This window comes from Carcharhinus amblyrhynchos, chromosome 3, assembly GCF_965287045.1.
Source record: "Carcharhinus amblyrhynchos chromosome 3, sCarAmb.v2.hapA, whole genome shotgun sequence".
NCBI classification, from domain to species: Eukaryota; Metazoa; Chordata; class Chondrichthyes; order Carcharhiniformes; family Carcharhinidae; genus Carcharhinus; species Carcharhinus amblyrhynchos.
The window spans coordinates 3,588,232-3,615,559 of record NC_137326.1 but is presented as its reverse complement, the minus strand read 5'-3'; the positions used below and the strand labels follow the sequence as shown (position 1 = coordinate 3,615,559).

General features: G+C 45.1%; 1 protein-coding gene and 1 long non-coding RNA gene across 4 annotated transcripts; both read right to left on the bottom strand.

Moving 5' to 3' along the window:
- Positions 1-1,065: 1,065 nt before the first annotated feature.
- Positions 1,066-16,072, bottom strand: gata2b (GATA binding protein 2b). Of its 3 annotated transcripts, none has more exons than XM_080218635.1 (5): positions 15,820-16,072; positions 14,619-15,236; positions 11,710-11,855; positions 9,559-9,684; positions 1,066-2,035 (listed from the first exon to the last, which is right to left on the bottom strand). In XM_080218635.1, exons 1-5 carry the CDS (start codon positions 16,055-16,057, stop codon positions 1,745-1,747), a joined length of 1,419 nt encoding a protein of 472 aa, XP_080074761.1. In that variant the 5' UTR covers positions 16,058-16,072; the 3' UTR covers positions 1,066-1,744. The 3 variants fall into 3 exon arrangements, with proteins under 3 accessions (XP_080074761.1, XP_080074762.1, XP_080074763.1); XM_080218636.1 differs by having other exon boundaries at positions 14,865-15,236; XM_080218637.1 differs by lacking the exons at positions 14,619-15,236; positions 15,820-16,072 and adding an exon at positions 12,033-12,093 and having other exon boundaries at positions 1,067-2,035.
- Positions 16,073-16,120: 48 nt separating this feature from the next.
- LOC145341302 (uncharacterized) lies at positions 16,121-26,664 on the bottom strand. Its single transcript, XR_013886348.1, has 3 exons — positions 26,481-26,664; positions 20,840-21,159; positions 16,121-16,221 (listed from the first exon to the last, which is right to left on the bottom strand). It is a non-coding gene; the product is annotated as an uncharacterized LOC145341302 (long non-coding RNA).
- Positions 26,665-27,328: the final 664 nt, after the last annotated feature.

The window sequence follows — 27,328 nt, the reverse complement described above, 5'->3', positions numbered from 1 at the left end:
TTAAACCCGCACACTGCCTTTGAAAGGTGATGGTGCAGAAACTCAAAGCAAATGACCATCATAAGACAAGCATGGTTGGCAAAGCAAATGACAGTAAAATCCACGTAATAAACTCCTTCCTCTCAAATTCCTTCCCTCCTTTAAGACACGTTTGGTCATCTGCCCTCAAGTCTCCTGATGTGACTCCATGTCAAACTGTGTGATTTATGCTCTCTTGACACGTTGTGAGATGTTTCTCTGTATTGAATGCAAATTGTTGCTGTTGTTTAATTTGGTGGCATGTTCCTAGGTCCAGGCTGCTGGGTTAAAGTGTTTCCGGAATACAGTAAATAGTGTTGCAACTGGCTCACGGCCTCTCAGCAATGTTCCTGGATATTGGGCCTTTTTATTTGCCGAATAGTCAAAGGCACAATCTCCCTTTTTTTTTGTGAGTCTAAAGTGGAAGCAGCTGTATGATACATTAAATTAAAAATAAGATGAAGATGGCAAACCTTCTGAAGAATTCATGTGTATCTGTTAGCTTGTGAAGTGTTAATAATGTACAACAATTAATTATCTACGCTGAAATCTCTTCACTTATAAAGTTGGTGTGTGTCTGACACTGAGAACTGACTTCGAAGATAGAGGCTGATTGGTTAATAGGTGCAGGTTCCGACTGTTCCCACTACACAGCCTGTCCATCCCCTTGTTTTTGTTAGAATTATTCCCAGCAGGTTCCGGCTCCCCCCATCCTCCTTGGGCACGTCTGCTAACCAACCTTTTTTTCACCCAAGCCCACAAATAAATAGCTATTTGGCCATGGAACTCATCACACCAGGCCCTATCGTATCCTTACTCCATTCAGAACTGCCAGCAGGCAACAGAAACCATGGCTACCCCAACACCCTACAGTCCCACCCTCGCCAACACTGTAACTGGAGTTTGGGAAGTGCCAGAATTAAGCCTAGTGCCTCTAAGCAGTTACCTGACCCACCTTACACCGGACATAGACATGTGACTGAACCCAGGGATCACCAATGGCCGTATTGGAACCATCCCCGCCCCCCCCCCCCACCCCCCCACCAGACAGTATACCTACCTCAACGCCACTCCTATTAACGCAGTGTCTGCCCCCTCCCCTGCCCTGTAAACTGCCACGTCACAGAATCAGCACAAAACCTTCCTCGCAACAAAAAAAAATCAAATATCTGCACAACATGAAATAAGTAAAGCAAGACGAACAGAAAGAAATATACTTCAAAAGTAAGTGGCTTTGCTTATTTTTTGTGTGTTTTTTTTGTGTTTTTTTTTAAACAATGAAAAAAGAATCCAGCATCAGCTATTAGATCTTAGCAATCAATTTATCCCGAATTCTCAGATTTACAATATTCACATGGATAACAAGGACGACGGTCCTCTATACTTTTCTGACGTGATCCTCCCTCTGTGTCTTTCAAATCAGTCTTGACCAGAGCAACGCCAGTCCCACAGTCCCTCCAGTGTGTCCGTGGAAGAGGCTACAGTAAAATGCTTATTTAATTTAACTGCAACTCTCCCAACCAAAAGTCTTGCAAAGACAACCGGTCAAGCACTGGGGTATCGCTGCCCCTCAAACTCTGCAATGTTTCCAAACAACACATTGTCTGTGATTTTTCTTTTCCTTTTTTGTGTTAGAAAAAAAGATAAAGGCAAAAACCTTGTGTACTGTTTGTATCTCTCTTGTCTCTTTCTCTCTCTCTTCCTCCGAGGGAGTCTCCCGCTCCTTCTAGCCCATGGCAGTCACCATGCTGGAAGGGTGGGGATGGGCGAATGAGAGGCTGGACGATGGGTGAATGGGGGTGGGCGTGGGCAGCACGTGACCCGCGTGGCTGAACTGGGGAAGGTGGGCCATGTGCTGCATGTGACCTGCCAGGCTGAAGGACGATGCCTTGTCTTGCATGCACTTAGACAGCTCCTCAAAACCATCCGACATCCTCTTGCTCTTCTTTGACTTGCTGGACATCTTCCGGTTCCGGGTCTGAATCCCTTCCTTCTTCATCGTCAGGGGACGGTTCACCTAAACGGGGCAAAACGCAAAATTTCACTGAATGATACAAGCAAAATACTGCAGACGCTGGAATCTGAAACAAAAACAGATACCACCGGGAAATCTCAGCTGGTCTGACAGCATCTGTGGAGGGAGAATCGAGCCGATGTTTCGAGTCAGGATGACCTTTCTGAGGGCTGCATTCTCCCTCTATAGATGCTGTCAGGGTGGCTGGGTTTTTCCACTACCTTCTGTTTTTATTTCACACAATGATACGTGGATTGAAAGGGTTAAGTTATAAGGCCACTATTCACATGCTAGACTTGTAATCACTGGTGTGCATAGAATTCAAGAATGACACTGTTCCAAGGAGGCCATTCAGTCCATCAGATCACTGCTGGCTCTCTGTAAATTCACCTAGTCCCACCTGGATTTTTTTTCTCTTCAGGTTATTATTCAATCCCACTTTTGAAAACCATGATTGTTCCTGTCTCCACCACACTCTCAGACAGTGCATTCCAGATCCTAACCACTCACTGTGTGAATCTGTCTCCACCACACTCTCAGACAGTGCATTCCAGATCCTAACCACTCACTGTGTGAATCTGTCTCCACCACACTCTCAGACAGTACATTCCAGATCCTAACCACTCGCTGTGTGAATCTGTCTCCACCACACTCTCAGACACTACATTCCAGATCCTAACCACTCACTGTGTGAATCTGTCTCCACCACACTCTCAGACAATACATTCCAGATCCTGACCACTTACTGTGTGAATCTGTCTCCACCACACTCTCAGACAGTGCATTCCAGATCCTAACCACTCACTGTGTGAATCTGTCTCCACCACACTCTCAGACAATACATTCCAGATCCTAACCACTCACTGTGTGAGTCTGTCTCCACTACACTCTCAGACAGTACATTCCAGATCCTAACCACTCGCTGTGTGAATCTGTCTCCACCACACTCTCAGACACTACATTCCAGATCCTAACCACTCACTGTGTGAATCTGTCTCCACCACACTCTCAGACAATACATTCCAGATCCTGACCACTTACTGTGTGAATCTGTCTCCACCACACTCTCAGACAGTGCATTCCAGATCCTAACCACTCGCTGTGTGAGTCTGTCTCCACCACACTCTCAGACAGTACATTCCAGATCCTAACCACTCGCTGCATAAAAATGCTCTTCCTGTCACCATTGCCTCTTTTTGTCAAACATCCTTTCTTTTTATTCTTTTGCAGGGCCCGGACATTCCTGGGTAGGTCAGTACTTATTGTCCATCCTTAATTGCCCATGAGAAGGTGGCGTTCTTGAACTGTTGCAGGCCACATGGTATAGGTACACCCAGAGTGCTGTTAGGGAGGGTGGACGCCTCATGTCAGTGTCCTCTCCTTCTCAACCCTTAGGCCAATAGGAACAGTCTGTCCTGATTTACTGTGTCCAGACCCCTCATGACTTTGGGGCTTTTCTGGGTGGAATCTGAATTGAGGTGATGAAGTTGTTTAAAGGCTTTGGTAAAGCTCAATGGGGAGAAACAATTTGCTCTGGTGGGAGTCAGGTCATTCAGGGGTGAGGTCAGGGAGCATTTCCTCACACAAAGGTGGGGTGGAAATCTAGAACTCTCTCCCATAAAAAGCTGGCGTGGCTGGGAGGTCAATCGAAAGTTTCAAAACTGAGATTGATAAGAATTTGTGAACACGGATAACAGAGCCCGAGAGGTCGATACAGATTAGCTCAAAGACCTCCAGCCCTCTCTGTGGCAGATTTTCAGAGTGAGCTGGCAGTGTAGACAACTAACAACAAGCCAACTGAGTTTGGTCAACGGGTCTGCCCAGTCCTACTGCTCCTTTTTTGGTACTCTGATTCTATCCACATAGCACTGACTCACTCCGTGTAAGGGGTACATTGCCACCAGCTGCAATGTGGTAGCACACTCCAAGTGGCTAATTCTCTAACTAAAAGCCCAGACAATAAGTGTCTATGTGCTGTGAGGCCATTGAAAAGAATGGCATGGAATTACATCAAATTTATAGCACCAAAACAGGCCATTCAGCCCAACCCTGGTGGTCATGCTCCACATCACCCTCCTCTCTGTGGAATTCTCCCCACAGAGCGGTGGAGGCTGGGTCATTCTATAAAATCAAGGCGAAGTTGTAGATAGATTTTTGATTGACAAGGAAGTCAAGGGTTATTTACTGGGGGACAGACAGGGAGGGTGGAGTTGAGATCACAATCAGATCAGCCCCGATCGTATTGAACGATGGAGCAGGCTCAAGGGGCTGAATGGCCTACTCCTGCTCCGATTTCTTATTGCAGTCTCATTAAGATCATCCCCCCATTCTTCAGCTTATCCTGTCACCTTTTCCTCTCTTTTCCCTTTCCAGCTCATGGGTGGGATTTTACAGCCTCGCTCGAGCGAGAACGGAAATTCCCGCCCGAGGACAGCGAACATTCCTGTTGTCGAACCCTCGCCCACTCCGATTCCGTGGTGGGCGAGGCGGTAGAATTCCGGCACTCGATCTTGTGCCTGCCCCACGCCCAAACGGTGAATGAATTAACCACGGGAATTCTGGCAAATTGTTTTCACCGCAGGGCACTGCCAGTGTTTGAGATAATGGACGGCGGCGCGGGCTCGTTGGGCCGAAGGGCCTGTTTCCCGTGCTGTGTTGTTCTTTGTATAATGGCACTGCCTGAGTTCCACTGCGCCAACAGCCAAAGGGCAACGAACAGACCCCAGATGTATCAATCAATCATCCATTCTCCGTGTCCCTTATCAAGATGCTGTGAAGCCCCACGGGATTTTCACTGGGTTAAAGGAGCTCAATAAATGCAAGATTTTACAATAATAGAATTGGGAAGCTATTTAAAGAATTGACTCTGCAGTAAATGGGCGGGCACAGGAATGTGTTAGGATTCAGCCCGTTCATTCCTAGAGACTTATAGAATACCCACTTGTTCCAGCTTGTAACAGCAGCTTACTTGGGTAAGCACAGCTCCTAACTTACACTACAGCCTCAGAAACGTCAATGCTTAGCCTCAAAGCAGCAGCTCCTGGGAGTGTTTGTTCCCTCTCCTTTTTCTATTCCCAAAGGTAGAAATATCATGATATCCATAAGGAAGGTGCCATCTTGTGCCCTATTCGCCTCGAGACAGGGTTGTTAGAAAGGGGGTTGGTGAAGAGGGAGCTATTGGAGGGGGGGCTGTTAGAGAGGGAGTGTTGGGGGGGGGGGTTGGTGGAGAAGGGGCAGTTGGAGAGGGGGTGTTTGGGGGGGATGTTGGAGAGGGTGGTGCTGGGGGGAGAGGTTGGTGGAGAGCCAGCTGTTGGAGAGGGAGTTGCTGGAGAAGGGGTGTTGGAGGGGGCTGTTGGAGAGGGGCTTTTGGGGGGCTGTTGGATTCTTGTCTAAAATAGTAGATTTTGCTGCCAGAATGATTGCCAAACCTGCAATGTCTGTTAACCTCCAGCTGCCCTTTTGTTATCTTTAAGCCAGGTTGATGCAAGGTTATCATTAAATTATACAATGCAGATACAAGGCCAGTTAGCCCATCACACAACTCTTTGCAAGAGTTATTTAATCAGTGCAGCTCCTTTCCCTGTGACTGCCCCCTTTGGAAAAGACAGCCCCGCACCCGTCCCATTTCAGTGGGAGAGAGAGACAAGCTGCTGAGATGGTCCCACAAAGTCCTCTGAGAAAGAATCCCACTGAGGTGAGTAACAGTGAAGCTGTACATTGTACACCGATGGACAATGTTGGACCAGGTTTATAAAAGCAAAACACAGCGGATGCTGGAATCTGAAACAAAAACAAAAAGTGCTGGAAAATCTCAGGAGGTCTGACAGCGTCTATGGGGAGAGAGAATAGGGCCAATGTTTCGAGGTTCAGAGGTTCTGACGAAGGGTCAGAAACACTGGCTCCATTCTCTCCCCACAGATGCTTTCAGACCTGCTGAGATTTTCCAGCATTTTCTGTTTTTGGACCAGGTTTACATCATTCAGGGGAATTATCAGTGTTAAACTGTAACTGTTTTTATTTTATTAACCCATTCACTGGATGTGCGTCCCACTGGCAGGACTGCCCCCATCTCTCATTGCCCTTGTGAGGGTGATGGTGAGCTGTCTGCTTGACTATAACTGAGTGTCTCACTTGGCCATTTCAGAGGGCAGTTCAGACTCACCACCTTGCTGTGGTTCTGGAGTCACATGTGGGCCAGACTGGGTAAGGACGGCAGATTTCCTTCCCTAAAGGATATTGGTAAACCGGATCGGTCTTTACAAAAATCTGGAAACTTTTTGCCCCCCCATTACTGATGCTAACTTTTTAATTCAAGATTTTATTGAATGAAAATTAAACTCCCCAGAAAAAGGGATGTCTCCAAATCATTTATCTAGGCCTCAGGATTACTGATCGAGTAACATAAGCACTTTGCTATGAACGTAAGTCCGGACATTGGAAGGAAATCCACTGTTCTGCATTGCAATAGTGCCTGGGATCTTCAACATCTATGTGGGACAGGGCCTTGGTCATCTCAACTAAACAACAGCACCTCCAACAGTACAGCACTCCCTCAGTACGGCACTGGACTCTCTCAGTCAGGACTTTATGCTCAACTGTCTAGAGATGGGGCTTAAACCCCAAAACCTTCTGACTCAAAGGAAGGGCATTATCCACAGGGCACCAGTCATATCCAAGTGTGATGACACATTAAGGATGAGGTAATATCTCAATATTAATTGATGCAAAATATCAATGCAGTGCGTTAACAGAAACAGGTTATTGCCTTTAAAATAATAAAACAATGCAATATGTTTCACCAGATAGAAATTGACCCCAAGCTAAAGGACTGCTGACCAAACACCTCATCAAAGAGATAGGCTTGAAGGTTTGACAGAATGCCTGAAAATGACTCCCATTTCTGTGCTGGGATAAGGATAATTTTGTATATTGACTTGGTAGAGTGCAGGCTGGGTTTATGCTTTTATCCTCCGATGTTATTCTGTTGTATCAGAGAGGGACGCAGGGGGAGGGAAAACTTGTCTTGTTTCATTGAACAAGAACATGAAAAGCACACAATGCGTCTTTTGTTGCTGTTAAATCAAATGTTCAAGTCTAAATTCACACAGTTCTGGTGAAATTCTAACATCAAACTATACAAGGGTGTGTCAACTTCCTGGATTATAATCCCTCAGCCCTCTCTTCCCCCATCCTTGCCTCCCAAGCTCCCTAAAATATTTGTCAAAGCGCTATTGTGGCAGCTACATTGTTAACAACTCAGCCAGAATGTTACCCCAAAGAGGGGTAGCACAGTGGTTAGCACTGCTGCCTCACAGCATCGGGGACCCAGGTTTGATTCCAGCCTCGGGTGACTGTGTGGAGTTTGCACATTCTCCCCGTGCCTGCATGGGTTTCTTCCGGGTGCTCCGACTTCCTCCTACAGTCCAAAGATGTGCGGGTTAGGTGGATTGACCACGATAAATTGCCCCTTAGTCTCCCAAGCCATGTAGGTTAGGAGGATCAGCAGGGTGAATATATGGGGTGAAGGGAATGGGGTCAGGGATGGGCCTGGGTCTGTCGGAAAATCAGTACAGACTCAGTGGACCGAATGGCCTCCTTCTGCACTACAGGGATTTTATGGTTCAACTGCCCCTTCAGATGAATCGACAAGTAAGAAGAAAGAACAAAGAAAATTACAGCACAGGAACAGGCCCTTCGGCCCTCCAAGCCTGCACCGACCACGCTGCCCAACTTAACTATAACCTCCTACCCTTCCAGAGACCGTATCCCTCTATTCCCATCCTACTCATATATTTGTCAAGACGCTCCTTAAATGTCACTACCGTATCCGCTTCCATTACCTCCCAGTTCCAGGCAACCATCACTCTCTGTGTAAAAAATCTGCCTCGTACATCTCCTTTAAACCTTGCCCTTTGCACCTTGAACCTGTGCCCCCCTAGTAATTGACACTTCCAGCAGTATCTATGATGAGGCAAAGATATGTGTGCCCGTCCAGAAGCCACGCTCCCATGCATCTCAAACTGATCAGAAACAAGGGAAAGGCTGCAGTTTTAATGTTCACAGGCTGGGTATCCATCATCCCTTCTGAGACAGCAGCACTACGTCACTTCCCAGCATCACCTCAACAATGGCATCAGCGCGTGGCCAACTGCGACCCAGGATTCAGCGGGAAGCGGTGTGCCATACGATGGGAAGACAGGAGGGCACGGTAAACAAACAAATAGTGCTGCCACCAGTTTTAAATAAGGTCAGTCAGCATGGTATTATCTTCCTTAAAAGCTGGATGAGAATAAATAACTTTTGTCAAGTGGGAAAAGAGAGTGCAGAGCAGAGAGAAAATCATCTCATCGCCCAAGGTTACAAATTGGGAAAAGAGGGGACATAAATTGAAGGGTGGTAATTATAGGACGGATGTCAGAGGTAGGTTCTTTAGTCAGAGGGTAGTAAGGATGTGGAATGCCCTGCCTGCAGCAGTTGTGGACTCGCCAACTTTAAGGGCGTTCAAATGGTCAGTGGATAGGCATATGGATAACATTGGAATAGTTTAGGTTAGAGGGTCATTAGATTGGTTCCACTGGTCGGCGCAACATCGAGGGCCGAAGGGCCTGTACTGCGCTGGAATGTTCTATGTTCTAATTGGTTTTGGCAAACTACCTTACAGATGGAACATTTAAACAATTTACAGCCTTCTTGCGATGCCCAGCTGTTAGATAACTGGCCCAATTTCTCCCATCTCAAACAGAGTTATCTTTAACATGAGCCCAGAGAAATCAACAAACGGGCTTTCAGTTTGGCATTTGTAACAGTGGGAGGGAATAAAAATCGACCTTTAAATCTACTGGAAGTAGGAGAATTGACTTTGATTCCAGTCTCTGATATCCAAATATTGAGATGTTTAACCAAAATATTGCTCATTCATGATAAGGATGGAAGAAACGGCGCTGGCAAATGTCAGCTTTTATTTACATTATAATTTATCATCTTTTGAAAGGTTAATTTTATTTTTTTTTTTGTCTTTTGGCTCTTGTTGGTTAAACCCAGGAGTTTGCTTTGTTAATCTTGAGTCTATTCCCATCGATTTAACCGGGTTTATAATAATGAGCTGCTTGCTTGAGGGAAGGGGGGAGCTTTTTAAACGTGCTGAGGTTAAACTAAACCACACCTTCTATCCTGCTCAGAAAACAATGCAAGGTGGATGCACAAAAGTTTGGGAGAAGTTTAAATTCATAAACGTACAATTTATTACGGGGCACCCTTAAACAAACCCTCCTTTTTAAAAACAAAATCAGCCCCTTTCTTAATTTAAGACGCATTTTGAAACCTAGGAAAGGCAGATCGAGCGCAGAAATCTCTTCCAAACGACCAAGACAATATTTATTCAGGCTGAATCGCTGTCCCCGCATCTAAAAATAAAGGGCAACTTCTCAGAGGCACGAAACTGCTTTTGGTATCCATTATCCTCCCCGAATAATTCAGAATGACACTCTGCGCCTGTTGTTAGTAATCTGTTCAGAATGATCACTCACATTGTGTAGTTTGAAGTACAGGCCACAGGCGTTACACACAGGGTCCCCGTTAGCATTCCGTCTCCAGAGGGTGGTGGTGCTGGTCTGACAATTAGCACAAGATGTCCCTGCTCTCCTGGCCGCCGACTGCAAGCAAATAAAACGTGGAGATTATAATGCAATTTCGCCTGGTGTGTGTGTGTGTGTGGGGAGGGTGGTGGGAGTAATTCGTTTTATAATAGACCGCGTTCAGAAAAGCAAACTGTATCCATTCACCGAAGCACTCGGCTCACAGAGTTGGAATGGCAGTAAATAGCATCACATTGGACAGAACACCTTGTGTGAGGAACAGCCCTGGAGTTGGGGGGGGGGGGGGACAGCCGCAGATGCCGCCAGTAATGTGTCGTTCATTTCTGACCGATTTAACCAAAAACATTCCGTTTCCCACAGGGACACAGATGGTATATTCTGCAGCAAGGTATCAGTGCATTGTAGCGTTAACCTGCCCCCCCCCCCGTTCCCGCTTTCACTGTGCCAGCCAATATTTTCCCGCAGAAACCTTCCCATCTCAAAACAACAACCTTCCCCTGGCCCTTCCTTCAGTCAGATCCCTGAAATAATTGTATTTAAAATAAAAACAACGCGCTCACTCGGTGTGTTAGAGGGAGGGCTATTCCAAACTGGCGTTGTGAGTATGTGTGTGTGTGTGTGTTTATTCTCTAATCCTGGGCTGGGTTGAATTGGATTAAAGTTCCTGCAACTATTCCAGAATTTCAGGCAATTCTTGTAGGAACTCCCATCTAATGGGGTGAACGGAACACCGAGTCCACGGGGCAAGAATTCACCGTCAGTTCCCCTCCCTGGGAGTTCAGAAACCTTCGCCTGAGGTTCTGAATTATTGCAGTGGCGAACGAAAACGCTAAGTTTGTCTCGATCTTTTTTATTTTAAATCTCACTTCCCCCCCCCCCGACCTTCCGATTCCAGGGGAAAGATTTGAGGACCCGACTGGCGTTTGCAAAGCTCTTTCAAGGTTTGTATTATTTCACCCAGCCCCCACTTACTGATCCGAGTGGCAAACGTGCCTGCTCGATAGAAACTTGAAAATCTCTCTCTCTCTCGCTGGTCACGGAACACAACAGCCTAGTTCCTTATCTTGAACAAACAGACATCCGGTTTGGAACCCGCTGTCAGTATTTATAAAAGCTATTTAAAAACCCACTCAAACGAAAGTGCAAATTACTGGCCATTGCCACAAAGAAAATTGTTTTTTTTTAAAAAAAATAAATATACCCTCACATTGGGAACAGTGTGTGTGGATAAAGCCAGAATGTCTCATTATGAGTCTGGTATTAAAAAGAAAATAAACAGGGAATAAAAATATTATTAAATGAACAGAGTGGTATTTTTCACCCGGTTGTTTTGGATCTCCGCTATCACACACAGCCCCTTCCGATTGCCACACTGATTCCACCAACCCACTTTACTCTCATCTCCTCTGGGACCTCACATTTAACCTCTTTGTTTTCAATATTAAAATTAATTAGCAGCGAATTCCATTTTGAAAAATGGTGCAGAAACAGCAATTGGAATTGGGCTATCCCTGCGCTCACAACGAATTCCTTTTTTTTAACCACTTGTGTTGCGAAGTGGATTGGTGTAAAATATGGACATTAGACAGGTGGCCTTTCCAAAAGGTTTCCGTACATCCGTCAATGCAATTGATATTTTTATAATAAACGGTCTATTTTTGCACGTATTATTTTATGGTGTCGAGGTTGGAGCTTGCGCTGACTGTGGGAGCTTGTTGAAATGTGCTAGAATAATTAGCAATCTGCTTTCCTAATTGACATGGTCTCTCAGTGAAGATTTTTAATTAAAGTTACACCCAAGAAAGTGCATTCACACACAAATATACTCACACACAAATATACACAAGTATACTCACACACAAATATACATACATACAAATATACTCACACACAAATGTACCCACACACAAATATACATACACAAGTATATTCACACACAAGTATATTCGCACACAAGTATACACACACACATAAACAGTTCCCCACCATGCACCTTGACAATGCTCCAACTGAATAGGTCAGCAGTAGTTTAGAAGCACGGTCACCCTCAGTCCCCACCCGCCACACATTTGAGACACTTACCAATCTCCTTTTAGGTTTGATGAGGGGTCTGTTCTGCCCATTCATCTTGTGGTAAAGGCCACAGGCGTTGCACAGGTAATGCCCTGTTCCGTCTCTCCTCCACAGCGGGGTAGAGGTAGCTCCACAATTCACGCACTCCCGACCCTCTGCAATCAGAAAGAAATAAAGGGATTAACATCACTTGGGGGGGGGGGGGGGCTTGGACACCGTATGTACATCACATCAGCGGGGCTAAACCCCTCCGCTAAAACCACCCAGTAACGACGGATGAAAGAAAGGATTGCTCATTTATTTCGGAATAATTTTGTTTCCAGTTATCCAACCTTGCTGAGCCGTTTTCTCTGCAACGGACCCAAACACCAGGTACATCATACAGCGACTAAACACTCAAAACACAGCGTGAGGACTGGAGCTGTTCCCAGAGAACAATCCCCCTTGTCCCGGTGATAAAATTCCCTTCTTTGTTATTCCACATTCCCCCCCCCATCTCAATCTACCCCCATTCCCTCCAATCTTCCCATAAATTCCAAGCCAGATATTGGATTGGGGCGGGGGGGGAGGCCTGTAGCGGGAATAAATAAGCAGATTTCAATGGAAAAGTTTACAGGAATCTTTATTTTAGAAACGATGCATATTATTGAGCGATTCGTAAGGGTGGGAGAGTGAGGAGGCTGGATAAGGAATCGCACTTTCGTGTTCAGCAAATCCCCAGAGTTAGACTGGGAGGTTTCACAGTGAAATGTGTATTTATTATCACCTGTATTTATTTATTATTGCGATTCTGACAGGAATAAAAACAACGCCATGTGGATCGAGGCGAACAGTTACAATATTTTCTTTTAGAGTTAATTCGCTCGCCAAAGAAGCAGGTTGAGTTTCTTCCCTCCCTCCTCCACAACCCCCCCCCCCCCCTTCTCCAGCTTGCAACGCTTCTTGTCCTCCAACAATTTGGTGACTCGCTGTGTTCCTGCCAAAACAACACCAAACAACTCACACACGGACAGAGCGAAACTCGGGTCAGCCTCCGAAAAAAAAATACCAAATCCCAAGATCTGTTTACCCAAAGGCAATTTGATACAGTAGTTAAGACACAGAACGCGAGGCGCTATTCACAGGCTCAAACCCTAGAAATATCATGCGTTATTTACATAACCAACATGCTGACTGGCCGAGACAGCGGAGAAAACAACAGATCCTGGGGACCTGGCGAGAAAAGACTTCGGCAATTTCCAACAACGCCATCCCATAATGGTTCCAGGCCGGAACAAGCCTGAGTTAGCATTTACTGTGACTAGAACCGCCCCTGCGAAATCACTGACCCAAATTTTAAATGATTTCAATTTCAGAATAAATGAATTCTCCTGCTAACGAGAGAAACAATCAGATAAACTAACATTCCATTCCCAAAATCGAAGGCGGCTTATTTTTTTTTTTGCTAATGCGTTTTGTTATGTGCTGAATTTTTGTTTGAGGTTAATTAGCCAGAAATAAAACTGGTTAAAGCAGTGGGATGCTACTTGGACCGATCCATTTTCTTATACCAAATTATTCTCCATTAATATTTGCGGATTTTGTGCTTGTGTGTAATTCCAGGCTGGCCTTTGCTGCGAGAAGCGAGTTGGTGATTTATTTTGTAAACGCCTGAAAAGGCCATCAGAGAAAGCGCAACATGAAATCAACTCAGCAGCTCATTAAAGTGTCTGATTTAAGTGCTAGGTGAAAGTTCCGTCTGATTAAAACTCCCATTAATTCTAATCTCCAGAACAGTGCAAAGCAGACCTCACCACAGATACTGTCTTAAAATAAATCTTTCCGAACAGGTGGCGAAGCAAAGCAAGCTTTGCAAAAGAATGAACATTTTATTTTCGGGTGATGGTTGTTACATTCTAGTCCACAGCTAAACCCCTTCCCCACACCAGCAGCCCCCTCCCCCCCAAACTTCTGTATTTCAAGGTATCCACGTTCTCAGAATATACCAGTTGGCAAAAGAGGTTGGCTCGTGTGCACATTTGCAAACCACCCTGTGAGAAATGAAGTGCGGCCCCTTGTGCGTTAATGAGGCGGGGGTGGGGGGGGTGGTGTCGTGTAGGGGATGCAGTGAGAATCACCCACCCACTGGCCTGATTTTTGCCCCATTAAGAATGGTCACTCACAACGATGAGGGTGGGTGGGGGAGAGAGAGAGAGGGCGGACACGCTAGCTGGGTTTACACATTGTGTACACACGGGATGTTTGGTGGGGCGTGAGGGGGGGGTTGTTCTGAGGCAGGGAGTGGTGAACCGATTTGACACACACACAGCTGCGATGGTGGGGGTTGGATGGGTGTCTCTCAAATATCCAGCCCTGTTCTTAATTATTACCCCCCCCACCCCAACCCCTTGTAAATTTAAAATCTAATGTTGGTGCTCACAGACAGAGGGACTTTTTATCAAGATTGGGGCCTGTGATGGTGGAACAAAAAGTGAGCGGTTCTCACAACCCATCCGTAACAATTTGATTAGTTTAAAAGATTATTTACTGCTCCGATGAAAAACTTTAAATAATAATTAATATATTCCGTTGCAAACTTTCCTCTGAAAATTCATTTCCGTAAAACTACTTTATAGAAATGGATTTTTTTATAAGTATAAACACATTTTTATTTATAAATTTATCTATAAAAATAAAGCTATGGTATTTTTGTTTTTTGTTCGCGGTGCAAGCTTAGTTTTCTAAATAAATGAAGCGAGTTAATCGGGTGTAATGTTTAAGGAGACAAGTGGGGAGGGCAATATTTATATTTTGACGTAAATATATATCGAAAAATTAAACCGTGACAATGGGTAAAAGTAATTTAAACGAAGTTTTATGTTAAGATATAATTGTTTTTAATTATTTTTTTTAATTTATTTAAAAGTTTAGTTGCTTACCGGCACATGAACGTGCTTTGGTCCTGGGTTTAGTGAAATTAGAAGCGCCAGGCAACAAGCCGCTGGGGTGGAACAGGCCGCTGCTGTATTCGTGGGCACCGTGCACATAAGGATAGGTAGGTATAGGGTGGTGGGTGGATGGTGCACTTGTTCCAAGCGATGGTACAGAGGTCCTAGAACATTCCAATTTCATACTCTCAGCCAAAGATACATGATACTTAATGGATTCCTTATCATCCTGCCGACCTGCTGCTGCTGCTGCTGCCGCCGCCGAGTTGGAGGGGGACACCGAGCTGTGGCCCCCCAGGTCCGGAGACACGTCCTTGGGCGGAGTAGGCGGGAAGCTGAAGAGGTGGTGGGAGCTGGAGTGAGCCGCCGCCGCCGCCGCCGCGGCCGCCGCCGCCTGTGACAGGGAGGAGGCCGGGCTGCTGCCGGGGTACACGGTGATGCCGCTGGCTCCGCCCGGGTGCAGGGCCCCTTTGCTGAACGGGTTGACGGTCCACGCCGTGGCGTTGTGGTGATGGTGATGAGCCGAGAGCGCCTTGCCGCTGTCCAACCACGAGATGGTGGGGCTGTGCAGGAGATGGGGTCGGCACACTTGGCTGCCAGTCAGGCGGGCTGTGAACAATTTGTGAGACATTGCCTTTTGTTTAATAACTCGCAATCAACTGGAGTGTATTTATATATACACTTCCCCTTCCTTTGCTGTCAATGCCACATCAAACAGTTTTAAAAGTTACCCAATTTCCAAACTGTGAGCCCGGGAGCTGAGAGAGAGTGAGATTTGCCTGCTCTGCCTTACCCCACACTGAAATACCCTCTCAATTACTCGCTATCTACAAAAAAATTGCGATTTCTATAAGTTTTGATTTCATATCCGGGAAGTAGACGGGTTTGTTTGCTGTCTCTCCCCCTCTCTCTCTCTCTCTCTCTGCATTTCTAAACCAATTTCACCAATTGTGGGGAGACTTACACATTTTTTTTTTAACCTCTCGCACGCTTCCCTTCCCCTTTATTTATCAATGAGGGGTTCAGAACTGAAGTGAAACTCCTAGAGGAAGTGTAGCGCCTTGTTTTTGTGCAAATTGCTCATGTTAGTTTCAAGAGAGAAATTGCGCATGGGGTTATTTCAGGGGGGGTGTGGGTGTGTGTGGGAGTAGGGTGTGGGGTGGTGGGGGGGGAGAAAGAGAGTGGAACTCACCGTGAGCTTGCCGGTACGACACGGTGGCACGGGCGTGGGGAGAGTTACTGTAATACGGGGAGACCGGGTTGCCCTGGCCGTCCAAGTGGTTAAAAAAGACATCGACCTCGTCGGGGGGCAGGAGCTGAGTGGGTTCCATGTAGTTGTGAGGCAGACTCGGGTGATGGGAGTCTGGGTGCTGGCTGTTCAGAACGGCATGGTGAGTCATCCAGCGAGGCTGTTCTGCTGTAACCTCCATGATCTTTCCCAGTGGGCAAGGGGGGGGGAGGTGGGGGTGGTGTTTCAGAGAGGGAGGGGGGGGTGGTTGGTGGAATATTTGGAATTCAAAGCCTTGTCCCGTCTGGCGAATGGATTCGGGAGTTTGTGCTGGCGTCCCGGACTGCTCCACCGTGCCCCTCACACCTGCACCCAGAGACAGACAGAGATCATTTATTTCAAAACAATAAGTGACTTGCCACAAACATTACAAACTTTTTTAAAAGAAACAAAAGAGAGACCGCGCTGCCCTCCAACTCACAATACAGCTCCAAAAAAAATAATACTCACAAGTCTGTTTTTTTTTGCCAAAAAAAAAGTTCAGCACAATTCCCGAAGAGATTAAAACATCATCTATAATTATATTCTAGTTCACGCTTCCATGCGGTTGTTTTAATGCAATCCAGCGCACGGGCGGGATACAGAGAGAGAGAAATGCGTGAAAGGGCACTGGACGGAAGGTTGGTATAAAATGCAAAGCATCAGTGGTTTTGTGTTAGTGGAACCATCCCATCTCTCTGCTGGCGCCAGGCTGCCCACTCTCTATTCAGTAGACATGAACTGAGCGACGCATGCACTAATAATGACATTCAGCCAATCAGAGGGCGAGGGCTGACGGGCCGCCAGCTCACCACCTCATTGGCTGTTTTTGAAAGAGACACACACAAATACAATATATATATATATTTACAACTTCTTAATTTAAGACATCTTCCACAGACCTTGACGGAAAAAAATCTCAAACCAACTGTAACCCCAGTCCCACAACCTGACAAGTCCACCATTCTCCTTCTCAAATGTTTCTCTCTCTCTCCTGTTTAAATATTCTTTAATGTGATGGCCGTCAGAATAGGGGGCAATAAGGGTTTGTAAATTTTATACTCTCAGGAATTCACTAAATGTGCATTTAGCAGGAGTTGGAAATTGGATTTGATGAGAGTTCTTACAGGACTTTTTGAGGGTTTTTTTTAAATTGTGTATTTTTTTTGTTGTCTCCCAGGTTTGGGTTGAATTAACTCGTCAACAAGACGCAGAAAATGCACACTTTTGAGAGCAGAGTTGGTCCCGAATGCCCCCCGGGGTTGTGCCTCTCTCTCTCTCTGGAGCTGCTGGGGTTTTTTTTTCTCTCTGTGAGGTTTGTTAAGGACTAGGAGAGAGTGGGGGGGGGGGGGGGGGACAAGGCGGTGTGTAATTGGGTAAAGTTTGATACACAACTCGGCACAGTCACATACTCAGCCACTCTGACGCCGGGGACCTGACGTCACCAATCTTGCAAAAATGTAACCAGGAAATGAAGTTTTCCCTGCCCTCCTCCTGCACAGAAAGAATTCGCCAGTTCCACTCGACAGAAAGGGATAAATAAAAACCGAGCGGCGGGAATTCGGGAGCACAATAAAGGCAAACTCGTTTCTCTTTTAAATTTCGCTTACCAAACTCGGCGGGAGTGAACTTGTGGGACTTTGTGCAGATATATTGTGTGGGTTTTTTTATAGACAGTTTTCTGTGGAACTGTAATAGGGACATACTGCAAAACCTGTGTTTGCATCTTAACACAACGGTACAGCCTTAGGAAAGCACATAGATCCCGGGAAATAACCCCCTCGCTGAATAACCCCAGCCGTTTCACTGAATATTTTACACATACAGATGTACGCGGGGCTTAATGTTTTCCAATAAATTTATATTGGGAGTTGCGAGTTGTGCCTTTTTCCAAACTCAGCTCCAAATGTTGGGAATTAAATCGCAGAATAAAGAAATGATTACCGTCGATTTCAGTTCCATCCTCTCGATTTCAGTAACCCGGTCAAAGTTAATTTCAGCAGCATTTTTTCCGAGGGAGAGAGACGGGAGTTGCAGCCGGAGTGTTAAATGGAGGGAATCGCTGCTGTCTCCCTCTCTCTCTCTGGAGATGCTGCAAGTTAAATCTTACCCCATCTCCCTCCACACCTGGCTGAACTGCACCTTGTCAGTGCCGGGAATCCAGTAGATCCCGACACATTGCTCTAATTCAGGTTAAAAAGCCTGCTCACACCTGGGACAGTTTGCTTTCTGATCAGCATGTGCGACCATCTCTTAATTCCCCCACCACCCCAGATCTCCTCGGATGTGTGATCATTATTGTGTTATTTTAAAGAGGAAAATGAGGATTTTAAAAGAGTTCCCCCCCCCCCCGTATGGGCTGGAGAACGAAAGGATAAGAAATAGGCTTCAGTTCACAAGTCAGATCGCAAGTTTTTAACTTTGAAACCATTTTCCTGAAGTTTTCTAAAGCGGGAGAGCTTAAAAACAAAACTGCACCGTGATCCCACTGCGGATTCAATCCTCCTTCTCCAACTCTCTGGGACTAAAACCATTCCAAATCTGCAAAGACTAAACAGGAGGGATGGCAGGAGGGACACAGGTTAGAATGTGGTTGAGGAAAGACTCAGAGGGAGAGAGAGGCGAAGGACATTCTTGTTTTTACTCAGCGAGTTGTAGTGATCTGGGAAGATGTGTCTGACAGAGAGCTGGAGACAGATTCAACAAGAACTTTCGAAACGGGGCGAGAATTTACAGGGTTATGGAGAAAGGAGAGAAGAGTGGGGCTATTTGGGACAACCCTTTCACGGAACCTGCACAGACACGATGGGCCGAATGGTCTCCTCCATTTGCTGATTCTATCCCCCCCTCTCCCCGCTTTTTAACTCCAGAAGATACCGCGCCCAGCAAAATCCAGACTCTTGTAATCCAAAAGAGGCAGTTCACCCGCAGTTAAAACCTTCCCAAATGTTGAGTATTTTCCTTCTCTCCGGGGAAAGTCCAACTCTGAACTCCATGGATAGTTATAACAGAGTGAAATGGGTAACTGGAGAAGACATTCTAATTAAACTGATACTTCATCCAATTCCGCGCACACAAAACATCACTCCCCCTCTTAAATGCTGATCAATAAATGTCAGCACATCTGGCTAAAAAAAGGTCATATTTATTTACTAATGTTTGTGGCACATTCCTCATTTGCTGGATGCGGGCTACAGGCTTGAGCAGTGGAGACAAGACAAAGCTACAGATCTGGTCAAAATAATCTACCTGTCAGGTCAGGGGGGAGAAGGCAGCATTCCGCCCACCCTGAGCCCCCGCTCTTGAACTGAGACTAACCCCCCAGTGTCAAAACAGCAAAATAAAACCCCCAACCTCCTAAAGGCACAGTGCACCTCTCACCCCCACAATACTTCAACTCAGTGTAGACATTTCCCTCCCTCTGCCCCTGCAGCTCACACCTTGCTCAGTTGCCCCTTAAATCAATTTCTAAGCATTTTATGAACGAATAGGTTCCTTTTGCAAAATGAAAAGCTGGAAATCCTTGGCGGCCGGGCGCACGGCGGATCACCCAATATAATTCTGGCCCATCCTGTAGCGATTTGTAACATTTTTATTTGAAGGAATGTCTAAAGGTGCAGACTGATAGGGACTGGGATATGTCTGGAATAAAAGGTTGGTGAGCTGTTACAGAACGGGGAGCCGTGGAACAGGGAGGCTGGGGGTGAGGTTTCAGAGTTGGGGTGGGGGGGAGTTGCTGTGGTACAATCTTATCCCAAATGACCTCGCCTTGACCTTCAGGATTTGTGGGAAAAAGAACATAGATTAACCCCCCCACCACACCACCACCCCCACACACATTTCCCTTAAATCCCAAAAACAGCACTGCGATTTCAGAGGAGGAGGGATTTTAATTGATCTCCCATCCATTACCACCCCATCAACCGGCTCCTTAAACCGTGACCCGTTTCGATATCCCACCCCAACCCACCTCCTCCTCTTGACACCGGGAGAACTGGAAGACAGGGAAACGGGATCGCTGCCACAACACAGGACCCGCATCGTCTCCGCTAAATTCATGTCAACTGCAGGTCAATTTCATTCAGTAAAAGTAGAAAACATGTAACAGGTAATGTTCACATAACTTTAATCTACAGCAATTAAACCGGGATTAAATTCGCTGTTCCTGCTCCGGGGTGGGAGGTGGGGTGGGGGGATGAAAGGAGAACAGAAAGATTCGGTTGCAGGAGGGGGTGCGGGAGAGAGAGAGAGAGAGAGTCTGAACGGCAGCTGCACATTCATATCCAGTTTATACGAGGACTGACGATCTCTTTCGAGTAACAAATATTATCAAGTTCGACTTTATATAAAAAAAAAGACTTAAAAAGGAACCCGAGGCTGATGGTTCGGAATCCAGATTTATTCCTTAAATTGAAAACTAACCCCAGTGTTAGAAAGATGGATTGTTTTATTAATAACGAGATTAATTTAGAAAAAAAAGGTTTGTATCCATTCCAATTTAAACGGTTTTAAATTGTGGAAAACGCTGTCAATTTTCACCAGGTTAAGTTGGAGATTCCCCTCTGGTGATGATCAATAGTTATCGCCATTGTCTGATAGTTTATATTTTTTCTATTAATGATAAACGAACAGTAAATGAGCGACAAAGTCAAGCGGCTGGTTGGGGGCAATCGCAACCAAAGGGGATATTGAGAGTTTAAACTATGGAAGGAATCACACGAGGAGTAGAATTCCGTGTGTTCACATTGCCAGTGAAGATGTCATTTGTTAATCCTGATTCGTCCCGATTTTAACCCGTGTGCAAGATACACCCCCATCATCCCCAAAGCAATGCTTCCTCCCGGGCGCCGAAAGTAAAATGAGTTAAAATCTCCCCCTCCCATCAGCAGAGTTTTAACTTGTGAGAAGACACCGTTCCCAACACATTCTGAAATGAGTGACTGACCTTTTTTCCCGTCTTGGAGCCGAGGAGAGGCGGCTAGAGGGAGTCGCGGTTAGTTGTGCAGCCTGTGTGAGTCTGATGGTGGAGTTGTATAACGCACACTGCTCCTCCCGGCCTGGGGGGAGTTTGAGGGATTAACGCCCGCCGCCGGCCCCAGCGCTGCCTCAACTCCCGTCACTCTGACCAATGAGCTGGAGATTCAGGTAACCAAAATTCAGACACGTACCACTCTGCTCACAGGCAGCTCTTCCGGGTTAGACTGCAGTACACACACAAAACCTTCAGGTGAAATACGTCCTGTAACGCGTGCAGTACAAGCACTTCTGCAATAGGTTCCAACAAAAAAGGCTCAAACATTCATACAGTATTGTATAATACCTTACAACACCCAGGCAAAGCAACATGTCACTATTGTATGCATACTCCACAGCGGGCAATTACCCTGTAATACAGACTGTGCACCTTTACAATATAACACACACATTTACTGCGTTCAATACAACACCAATCTAATGTATATACTACCCCACACAACTCAAAACCGTACAGGCAGTCTGTATAATACACAGTGAGTACAGAGACACAGGCTGCAGACAACACTGAATTCGTTAAAGCACAGTACGAGAGAGTGTTGGGGCCGTTATTAAATCGGACATTTACCGGGAAAGTTAATTATGTGTCATTCAAAACTCAACAAGTACAAACTTTCAGAATGCCTTCTATGTGCGTATTTTTATGATCTACACATACTCACACACATACACATACTCACACACATACACACACACACATACACATACTCACACACATACACACACACATACACATACTCACACACATACACATACTCACACACATACACACACATACGTACAGACACATAGTCACATACACACACATACACAGACACAGTCACACACACATTCATATATACATGCACTCATACACATAGACACAACGACATACATACAGACACATACACATGTGTGTGACACATTCATACATACACGAACGCACACACATATACACAGTCACATACACACACACATTCATACATACATGCACTCACACACATACACACAGCCACATACATACACAGACACAGATACACGTGTGTGTGACATACTCATACATACACGAACGCACACACATATACACAGCCACGTACACATACATTCATACATACATGCACTCACACACATATACGCAGCCACATACACACACACATACATATACAGTCACACGTACACACAGATCCTCACATAGACACTCACACACATGCACTAAGACTTACTCACACACAGTCACACATGGCCTCAGTCATATATAGGCAGATAAACAGTCTTTCTCTCTCACACAGGCTCTTACAAAGGAAGTACACACTGACACGCATAGATTCAAAAATAAATTCATACACACTCATACACCCAATATCACACGATGTCAAACACACTAAAGACATTATTATAAAACTTTGAGGCAATACAGTTCTCTGTGGATCTGTATTTTTAAACAGATGTAAAACACACGCGAGATACATGAGCTATTTCTATGAAAGAATATTCATTATTATTGATATGTTAAAAAGCAATGGAAGGTAACTGGGATACAGATACCTGACAATTAAACTACCCCCCTTTCCCCCTTCCCCCGCTCATGTCCCCGTTTTCTGTAAGTGAAGATTTATTTCTAATGCAGACGGGGAGAATGGTGGGGTAATTATAGCAATCCTTTCACAGAGTACCGGTTAGGGTGAGTCCTTTATGACCTTGTCACGCTCGTTAATTAAATAAAACTCTGCAAAATGTCTAATTTGGCTGAAGGGGAAGGTAAAGGGGGTTGTCAGATTCAACAGCAGCCGATCCCAGACTGCCTGAAACAGCTTCTGGAGTTCTTATCAGTCCCGGGGAATCACTCCAGGGAGAGGGGAGATGGATGGATCTACTTACAATTTTTAACAAAAATGATCCAAAATTATTGTCCCCTGGTGACGGTTTGTGGTGTATAGAATAATTACATTTCATGTCTTTTTCTTAGAAAGATAGAGAAATTCGGCGTGTCCCGGCGCCGATCTCTCTGACTTTAACCATCCAAACATTCACATCTTAATTTTTTCCTGTAATTTATTGTCTGGCATTTTATACACTCTCCTCTCAAATAATCACCCATTTTTCGATCGCTTACTTCCCCCGGTTTTCAGACTAACATTCCCCCCTCCCCTCCCCAAATCCGAATTAAAATTAAAACCCAAAAAGCTGCAGAAACTCAGCTGGTCCGGCAGTTCCCGGGGACCCAGATTTGAACCCACTTTAATTCTCTCACAGGACTCTGAGCTGGGACGGGGTAGCTTGGAGATTTTAAACGCGGGCAGGTGAGATTTGATTTGAATTTTCGTTCCATCGCCAGAACAGAAACGGGGACAGGAGAGAGGCGGGGAGGACGGGGAGTGAGATGCAAGCTGTGTGGAACAGAACTAGGCAGGAGATGGCTGCATTCAGAGAGAAGAGCCTGGTGCCGGCTTCAATTAAACACTGCCCCTTTCCAAACCTCCCTCCTTTCCCTTTCTGCGGGATAGTTCACCTCAGGCCCCTGGGTTTATTAATCGAAGTCATTTATTAATTATTTCTATAACTTACCTGCGTAGAGAGAGAGGGATGAATATTGTTAAGGGAAAGGAAAGTGTGTGTGTGTGTAGCTGCTCTCTCTTCCCCATTCACTGCACTGTCACAGAGCCCCAGTTAGACAGATTTACATCAAAGAGACAGGGAAAAATATAAAGATTAAACATCACAAGCCAGAATTAGAGTTCCGTTTGCAGTGTGAGATCTGCTCGCCGTTTTAGCGATTATGATGTCTGGGGGGCAATTCTAAAAGCCGCCTCCTCTCCCTGGTGTTACATTAAGCTGTTTAAATCTTTCGCCTTGTTTGGATCAAGAGGTTCGGGGCTGGTTGCCATTACAAAGATCTTCATTCTGACACCGGGCAGACAGTAGCAGTGAAACACATCCCCTTATTTAAAATAAACCGAATCTGTTTTTTTTTCCCTCCCTCTATTATTTTGTGTGCGCGTCCCTTTTGTTTTAGGGTTGGCAGTGGGCAGTAAGCTTACATTGTGGACAAGGGGGAGGAAAAAAACCTGGAGTCAGTTTGCAACAAAAGAATTCTCATTTTCATGAGCTTGAAAGAAAAAAATGTTAGTTGGAAATGCAAAGCTGTGTAAATCTGAGGCACGGGACTGGGCGGTGAGGGTTCGCAGGCAGGCAGGTGCAAAACGGCACAAACCCTACACCAGCCAGAGAATAAATTACACTTCTATATCGTTTGCTGCTGGGGGGAGAGAGGGGGGGGGCTATCTATATATAGAAAGCTGCGCTTTACCCACTCTACAACCCCCCTCCCAACAGACGAAGGGGTTGACAGAGACACAGTATCTTTCTTTTACATATAAAAAATATAACCTGAGATTTCGGTTTGAAAATAAAAGTGTTTGGTGTGAGTTGGGATTCTTTTTAATTTTGGGGTCACGCCGGGTTTCTCCCCCCTCCCCCAGTAGTGGACTGGATCCGGTCATTGAATTTTTTTAATATAAATATATAACCGTCGCTTCCAGCGGTGCAGAACCAAACACTTTGGAGGGATTTGTTAGAATTCACAGGTCGCCCCGTGTCCTCGGCAAAAACTCCCCATTCCCTTTCGCTTTGAACTGCGAAGCGTTAAAGGACAGATATTTAACACGCTGTGAGATGGAAAACACAAACTGGTTCTGACAAGTTCAAATCATCTGAAATCTGAACTGTTTTTGCACAGGTGTATTTTTAAATAATGAGATAGAATTTCGTCGCCCAAGTTGAAGCAATTATCTATCTATCTATTTATTTTTCTATCTATCTATCTATCCATCTATTTTTCTATCTATCTTCATTTTTTTGTCCCTTTCTCTCGCGCTATTTAGCGAAACTTGCAGAAAATAATCATTTTTATACATATATTCAGTTTATTTCCCAAGTTTTGTGTAAATATATCTGCTCGCTATGAGTTTGGTTATATGTATGAAACATTATGTTCAGTCTGTCTATATCTGTCTATATTGTATGAATGTTTTTATGAATATATTTATGGATAATTATCTGTATCCATTTATTTAATAAATCGTTTCTATTGTGTGTTTTATAATCAGAGAGAAACATGCTGTTTATTTACCATGTTTTTATATCGAGGTTTTTATCTGTTTTTTCTGATATTTCTCATATAAAGAGATAGTAATAATACTATGTAAAAATGTGGTGTTTATGTGTAGGGTTCTTGTCATTTTCAAATCAAATTAAATGCCCTCAACGGGATTCTCTAACCGCCCCGATTTCCAATCGCACCCATTTATTGTCAGTAATTATTGGCCAGGATTAAAATTGAGATCTCCGCTCAGGCTAACAGCGACTGATCCGACAGGGGCCCCCGGTCTTTGGAGACCGATGCGGTCTCTCAGCTGTCCGGTGCTGAGGGTCAGGGTCCGGTAAAGCCAGCCCCGACCCAGCATCTCCAACTGCTGCTCAGTCGGCAAGAATGTGGGGGCCGCCTGAACACACACTGGGCTCAGCGAGTTGCCAAGGGACCAGTGTAGACCCTGGCAATAATTCCACACTCCTGTTTGCAGGCTTTTCCCTCTACACCCCCCCCCCTCCCCTTCTCTGTTTCCAATTCAAAGATGTTATTTTATTAAAAGGAACAGAGACACAGAGAGCGAGCGAATTGAGCACAATCCGCCCATGCAGTCATTTACATTATGACAGTACAATGTGTACGAGCTCTGCCCATTGTGGCTCCCTTTGCAGCTTTTGTCAATCTTCTGTCACTCTCTGCGCCATTTGACTTTTTTTATATCTCAGGATGAACGCGGCGGAGAGAATGTGGCGAAACCGTCCCGTCTGAGTGTGCCTCTGGTTGTTCCCCTCCCACCCCCAATTCACCGCCGAAACTCTGGCTAAAGTGTTGCAAATAAACCACAAAAACGTAAAGTACACAAGTACACAGCCAGGTATACACAGCCTGTCACACACAGCCTGTCACATATAGCCCAGCAGGTAGGCATGTACAGAATTTGGTACACAGCCCATTGCACAGCTTGGTACATACCCCGTACCCGCAGCCTGGTATACATCGCAGGTTATGTACACACCAGGCTGCGGTACACAGAGCAGGATACATTGGCACGCACAGTATACAAACAACCGTGTGTATACTGTGTTGATACGAAGATGTAGGATCTCCATATGCTATACATATACCTTTTAACACGTAGCTCCAAGTACACAGACAGGCCCGCATACAGCCTAGTACATGCAGATTGGTACACACAGCCCCAGTGCACACAACCCAATTCATACAGGCCGGTAGATAGCCCAGTGCGCAGCCCTGTGCACACAGCTGGGTACACAATCCGGTACACACGTCCTGGGTACATTTATTGCCTACACATTATTCTGAAACATATACTATATGTCCGGTATATGCATCCATAAAATACATGGGTGTCTTATATCAGAACATCACTAATCTCAGTTGCTTCACACTCAATAATGCAGATACAAGAGTGCGGATTATAACCAATAAACCGTACATAAACATTGTATGTTGAATGTACACTCACTGAATCTTATGTCTAAATGTATCACATCTTCTATACGTCACGTTCTGTTAATTGAAGAGCATGCGGCCGTCATCCCGTTAGTTTAAATATGCATCGAGAATTGTCAACACTGTACCTGCTGAAGGCAAAACAAAACCAGCGACTTCACTCCAAATCTAAATAAATACAGCCAGACTAAACAGCGAGGAAAGGGAGCCAGCCATGCAGGGCTCCACATCCCATTCATCTAATATCTGAGTTAAGTTTAAGTGGATATTCCTCACATTCCCTGCGAATTTATGGAAATTAAAAATTGCATAGCAGTGGGCGGTCTCAAAGCTCAGGGAGGTGTGTGTGTGTAAGAAAACTGAGGTACAAAATGGGATTTAAAAATATATTAACGCTATTAACATCAGAATAGACCAGAGTCAGAAAATAAATATTAATCACAGATCAGGGAGTGGGATTGATAATAAAAGTGGCCTTTGTAATGTTATAATTCCTGCCTGTCTTTAGACCAGGGGACTGGAAAAAGCTCCTTGATGCTGCTGAGATAGGTGTTATCACTAACTCGCAGTCACACGCCAACAGTCCGTACAACAAGACTTTAATTAATCTCAAATCTCAGAGCAGCGAGTTGCGTGTGATTAATATGGAACGGTAGCAATCTTCAACACAAATAAAATAACCCAAAAGCGGCCGAGACCCCTGTAAATCTGGAGTTTAAATCTCACAATTTTTAGGATTAGAATTTATAAACTTGAGCATTTAAACCAGATGAAATGCTTTTAAGAAAGAATACTGGTATCAAACCTTAAATACATTTATATTGAACTGCACAAGAATTCAAAGTAGATTACAATTAATAA